The sequence below is a fragment of the Carex rostrata genome, chromosome 14, assembly GCF_964058835.1.
Source record: "Carex rostrata chromosome 14, lpCarRost1.2, whole genome shotgun sequence".
NCBI classification, from domain to species: Eukaryota; Viridiplantae; Streptophyta; class Magnoliopsida; order Poales; family Cyperaceae; genus Carex; species Carex rostrata.
The window spans coordinates 10,691,428-10,697,943 of NC_135931.1; the positions used below are offsets into that span (position 1 = coordinate 10,691,428).

Consider the following 6,516-nt stretch of genomic DNA (forward strand, 5'->3'; position numbering starts at 1 on the left):
TGGGAAGCAAGCACACAGGCCAGTAATTCCTTAGCTATCTAATACAATAGAAATAATGTAAAAAAAAGTAAACAACATGGCATATAATTAATGTAGTAATGATACTTGAGTAACCTAGAATTATATGATACAAGAAAATTACAAATCAATGTATACCTGGAAGATGACCAACTTCGCATCATATCTCTGTCCCATTTTTTTAAATATTGAGCCAAAAGAGCAATCTGCTGAATCAGAAAAAAAATATTTACTTGACTTAAAAGGAAAAAAAAATGCTTCCCCGACTTGCAAACTAAAACTAATACAAAGGACGTACCACTCGAGAAGAGATGACATTCAATTGACAAGGCCTATTCAAGGTAATCAACTTCACATTGGCAAATTCTTCACCTAGTATAACATACGGATAGCAATTAGAGCAATTAGAAGTTAATCACATTGAATCATAGGGTGCAACCTAAATTGAGTTGTCGAATTTACATTTGTTTTATCGCTTCTTGAATTTATATTTGAATCATACGGTGCAATTAGAGCAAATTCTATTCGTTTTATCACTTATTGGCTGATATTTATTTAGCATAGGGTGCAAATAATCTAAATTGAGTTGTTGAATTTAAATTGATTTATACTATGTAAAAGTGCCAAAATTTTGAGTCAGTAATAATTTCTAATTACTAGTAAATGAAAATACAATATAATGTACCTTACTCTATGGTCATAGGTTCAGATTGAAGACTGAAAAGATTAGTTGTTCAAGCTATTAAACAAATTTATAGAAGTTATTAAAATATTTATAAAATTAGCATTTGTTGAAAAAAAATATAAAACATAAACTTTATCTTTACCTGAAATCTCAATGTCCTTTATAACAAGTACAAATATTTAAAAAATATATTAATTACCTAAGAGAAGTATGGGAAAGAGATAAGATAAAAAGGATCAGTACAAATTCCAATAGCAAATTAGTTCTAAAAGGAAGCAAAACCGATTGTGAAATGTATCTGTACCAGCCATTTTTTTTACCTAATTGAACTACACTTAACAGAATTTGTTCAAAAATCTTACTAACTAGATGCATGCCTCGCTTTGCTTCGGTATCGGGTGTTGAGGCGAAAAAGAAAAATAAAAGATAGTTAGAAAGCGAGAACAATTGTACTGAGATATAACTAAAACTATATCACAAAGTATTAGATTATTATGCTACCTGAGATAAATTAACATCAACTTATCAGTTGTGTTTGGAATTGGAAGATGGATAAGCACTATGCTATATTGCTATGAGATAGCATGCTAACTTTTGTTACTATACTGCCAAACACAACTATTTTGTACAATGTTTTATCAAAAATGATTTCAAGTGTTTTGAACACAACAATATTTCCAATTAACAAAATATGTGAAATTGTTTGTATGATGATACAATATTCACTTTCTTCTCTTGCTTTGCTCCTTTTACTGCTGTAAAATGGAGAAATAAACGTGTTAGTTTGTTTTGTGGAGTGCAAGTAATGTAACAGGATATTTGGATTTTAGCATGCTTTTAATATTTGTATAAAATGTGTTTGTTTCCTTTTTATGCCTTGGTTGTGGAAGTACAACAAATGTTGAATAAGTGTGTACGAATATAGTGAACTATCATATCATTATGCTAATGGTGTTGCTATTGCTTTGGCTAAGCAAAATGCAAAGTAAAAATGGTACCATAGTTTGAAGGTTATTTCTGTCAACAAAAATTTCACAGAAAGCATTATGTTTTTACAATTAATATCAAATTTCATTTCAGTGAATGTCAAAAGAAAAGTGCCATGAAGGAAATTGGTTCACATTTTTTTTTTTAAATAAATAATTGGTGCATGTAAGAACATAAATTCCTATTTGGCCTATTTTCATTTTAAGAAAAGCATAAGAGTGAAGAAAGGGAAATAAACCAGAGAGTTGTATTTTAAACAAAATGAATATAAGCAAGTATACCTTGTAGTTTGCTGTACTTGATCAGATATCAAATGGCTTTCTGGTGGTCTATTAAATAGATAAACTTTCTGATTGCCCCCCTGTTGGAAAGAGAATTGTCACGGAGGAAGTTGGTTGATGTTCTTTCTTTTCCATGTATCAAAGAAAAGAGTGTATGCCATTTCCTATTTCGAATTCAAAAAGTCTTCAGTTAGTCATGAAAGATATGTCTAATCTGGTTTAACATAGACTTGCCCAGTATAGACTTGTTACACATAAACCCCTATGTGGGCTATATTTTATTTTTTAAGTATAAGAATAAAAAAGGGAAATAAATTAAAACATTTGTTTGATTTGTTTATAGCAGTCCTATGCTCCATTTCCTTGTGTTCCTATTGTGGTCTACAATGTTTTGTTGCTTTGTTCTGTAGGCTCTCTATCGAATCGGGTATTACAACGAACAGTTAATGTGCAAGGAGTAAGAAATTTCAATAAATGAATAAAGTGCATAAGAAAATGAAAGAAAAACAATTACCTAAGTGACCTCTTGAACCGCCATTAACCCAAAATAAAAAGGCCTAACCTACCCAACTGGTCCAATTGCAAATAGGGCAAGGCACAGAGTTGGAAATTGTAACTTTGCAGGCGAATGACCTCGCATGGAAAAAGCATAAGAGAAGAAAAAAATTTTGAGCAAAATCAATGAAACCCTAAATTGGGCGACATAAGAGAGGCAAACAATAAGAAACAAAAATACCTTAAGATAGAATAGCAATATAGAGGAGAGAAAATTGCACAATGGTTCAACTGCTAGCAGTAGTGAACAACTGGCCTAAGCGACTCTTGTGGAAGCAATATTGTAAACCATGATCCTAATCAGCTGATTAAAAAAAAATGCAACAATAGATTTCAGAAATCTTACCAATAGAGCAAGTAAAGGTCAGCGAGAACACGACTATGCTGAAGGAGAAGAGAGGTAGACCTTTGGAATTGTTGGGCTAGCGAGAGTGTCGATGACTAAGCTGAAGGACGAGAGAAGTAAAGCTTTAGTAAATAACAGAAATCAAAAGAATAATATTCAAGATCATTAGATTAGAAAATCACATCAGACCAGTCAACATCATACCAGGTTTAAGATTGAATGTTCGAGATTCTGAAAATGTAGGAATAATACAATATTGTTATAAATAGATGTGCAACAGAAGGAAAAGGTCCACTAATTGAATGTTAAATTAAAATAAAATTATCCTCTCAAGTTTCAAACATTTCATCTGACCTACCCATTCTGCTTGTTTTACATTTCATCATTTTTGGTACTTCTCTATGCATGTCCTTTAAAAAATCGATAATTAGACAGTGTTTTTCATTGCTTAAGGTTATATACGCTGGTATGGTCCTCAAAGCAGGATAACAAAAAAGCAGTACATTCATGGTGCAAAAAAAAAGAAAAAAAAAAGAAAAAATTGGATATTTACCCCAATGGTACAGGCCCAACGCATAGTGTGAAACATGACATAGCAGGCATCTGAAATAATAACATTAGATCATGTCATAAAATTGGTACAGTGATATTATGAAATTTTGGTCCTGTCGACTAGATCTCCAAATAACTAACTCTATCAAATAGTATAAATTCAATGGAAAGTCTCTTACCTTTTGAATTGCTCTCATCATCAACTTTGCTTGATTGTGCAATGGATGCCTTCATTTTTAGCTCAACAAAGGAGATTGGTAAACTCTCCAACAGAGACGAATCAAGGAGGTTGCTAGCAAGGGACCAGACCCCACCTACCCTATATTGTTCAATCAGAAGAGGTTAACTGCACATGTCACCCCTCAATTGGTTGTTGTGCTTGTTTTCAGCTCTTTTCACCTGGACAGTCAAGGCACAGATCATGAGAGATTTTTTAAATTGTTCAAACAAAGGAAACCTTTTTACCCCTGGCCTGATATAGACAGTGGTGCAGCCCCAAGTGTATTATTCTTATTCCAAACCCGTCCTGACAAACATTGTAGCTATCTGCACCATTTGTACATTTCTAGCTTTCTCATTTTATAAAATTTAACATTTTTGCAAATTAAAGAAGATTCAATTTGTTTATACTTCTCTGCTTGTTAGTGACACTCTCAAGAAACAACATGTGCTTTACAGCTTTTTTCTAGAAGTGAATCTATGCTACACTGTATAATTACCATATGTACATGCATTAAGGTATGTAGTATTATTAGAATTATGACATCATTAACAAAATTCTGAGCATAATACCATAATTCAACTTCTCTCTTCCATGCGGAATACCAGATTGAGCATAATACATGCATTCCACCTTTGGAACCTCATACTGGATGTTGATACCAGATTGAGCATTTAAACTTTCCCTGCGCACAGTGTCATGCAACTGGTGTAATAAAAAGGTATGTAGTACAGTTGGGCTTTCAAGCCAATCAGCCCAGGAATCTGGAAAATCTGCAAGATTACTTAAATTGGGCATATTCTTCATTAGTTTGGCTATGGCAACTTTATTGATAAACCCGGGATGGGTTTTATATGGACCCTCTTCATAGGTCTGATCAGTGGGTGTTGTTGGAGTGCTTTCTTTTGACATAGAGCCAGTGGATGTGCTGGGTGATGCTGGTCCAATACGAAACAAGTGTATATCCTTATCTAGATCCATTTCTGCACAAGGAGAAAGAACAATCAATTAGTAAAACATGTTCAAAATTACAAGTTTAAAGAGATATTCAGCATGCAAGATTAACAAAAGATTTTCGGAAGATACCAAAAAGAGAAAGATCAGTTTTGGCTTCATGCAGCACACATACTATAGAATAAAAACATTGCTGCATAGGGTTAGTGTGCTGCATGAAGCAAAAACTACTCCGTTAAAATTTTTACCCGAAAAAACCCTGCTTCATTATGAAATCTTGGTTCGTTCAAGATTTTCAAGAATTAAGGAAATGAAGAGAGAAACAAACTAAAAGATTTTAGAAAGAGAAATGGAATTTGTATTTCCTTTTTGAATGAATTTACAAGTGTCTCTGTCTGCTATTTATAGCATATTATAATCCCTCTTAACCTCTGTACTAACCTTGATTACAACTCCTAGCTCTGGTTTACATAGTAAAAAAGAAAGATATCTATAGAGTTGTATATTATTTTTTCAGTAAAAGTTCCATATAACCAGAATTGCAGCTCTCTGCAATAATTACTAGGAATGCCGAACAAGGATATATAGATTCCGATATATAGAAGTAAATGACCATTAATTACAAGGATATATTTGATCTTTTGATAGTGATTTTCAGCTTTCAGCACCATTATAACAAAAACTTATCATGCATTAGTAAATGAGAGAAAGAAAAACAAAGATTTCCAAAAGATACCAAAAGAGAAAGAACAAAAAAAATAAACTGCTTCATTATGAAATCTTGGTTCGTACAAGATTCAAGAATTAAGGAAACAAAAAGGAGAGATGAACATACCATAGCTCCTGAGCGTATCAGGATTACTGAGGATACGACCAGTGTGAATCAAACATTGCTCATCAGAGGGTATGCCGGTCTGGTCGACTAATGCCTGCTTCAACTGTTCGACCGTCTGATCAAGCTCTGTTTGTATGGAAATTTTGTTAATGATGTCAGAAATGAGCATAATACCAGATTGAATGTATAATTACCATAATACAGCTTTTTTTTATAATTTTGTTAATGATGTCAGAATTCCTTTTCTCTATCAACTATGTAGGGCTTAAGGTCAGTATATCAATGAAATCTTCTTCAATTTAGAATTTTCATATGAGAAAGTTGTTTTTATCTAGTTTTGAATGAGATTTAGTGAGAAAAATGATAAGAGCATCAAGTGAAAAGGAGAGAATAAAAACAGAAATAAACATGGCATTAATAGGAAGCTTTTATATCAATATCAGCAATGTTACCGCTTACCACCGTGACTATTATTTCGACTAGCTTAACAAATAGACCGGTTTATACGGTTCTACATCAATATCAGCTTAACAACTGAACTAATTTCTAAGAGATGGAGAGAGAGAGAGATCAGTTCCTGCCAACATTTTCAAAGAGAGAGAGGATACCTACTGTGGAGGAGATGAGTGAAGGGAGCTCGGAGGCGGCGGTGGAGCGGAGGCAGAGGATGGGACCACCGGAGAGGAGGAAGAGAGAACGCGGAGAGAGGAGAGCATGGCCTTTGGACAGATCGGTGGAGGAAAGGGGTTGTTATTTGGTCCGATTTGGGAAAGAGAGTTCGGGATTGAAGGACAGGAGACAAGATTCGAGAGCTGCTCCAAGCGGAGGAAGAAGACACTATTTATTTTACTGTAGCACGCCATCAACTATTAAGTATATAGAATAGATTTCCTTTCCATTTACAGAAAAAGATCTCAAAAGATGGCGATATCTCAAAAACAGAATATTTGTTATAAATGATGTGGATTCGATTTAATTTGATCTGGCGTGTAGAGCAAGCCACCAACATCAGCTCACTTTTATTTCACTAACAAACGGAATTCAGTAAAAATGTGTATCGTTTGTAAAATAAAATTTATAAAT

General features: G+C 33.5%; 1 protein-coding gene across 1 annotated transcript; it reads right to left on the minus strand.

The window, feature by feature from the left end:
* Window positions 1–82: 82 nt before the first annotated feature.
* On the minus strand, window positions 83–6,174 carry LOC144564991 (uncharacterized). Its single transcript, XM_078314599.1, has 12 exons — window positions 6,042–6,174; window positions 5,434–5,559; window positions 4,217–4,627; window positions 3,604–3,823; window positions 3,426–3,475; window positions 3,077–3,103; window positions 2,933–2,972; window positions 2,486–2,830; window positions 1,972–2,135; window positions 1,066–1,458; window positions 317–390; window positions 83–224 (listed from the first exon to the last, which is right to left on the minus strand). The coding sequence occupies exons 3-4, from the start codon at window positions 4,623–4,625 to the stop codon at window positions 3,810–3,812; spliced, it is 423 nt and encodes a 140-aa protein (XP_078170725.1). The 5' UTR covers window positions 4,626–4,627; window positions 5,434–5,559; window positions 6,042–6,174; the 3' UTR covers window positions 83–224; window positions 317–390; window positions 1,066–1,458; window positions 1,972–2,135; window positions 2,486–2,830; window positions 2,933–2,972; window positions 3,077–3,103; window positions 3,426–3,475; window positions 3,604–3,809.
* Between the last annotated feature and the right edge of the window lie 342 nt (window positions 6,175–6,516).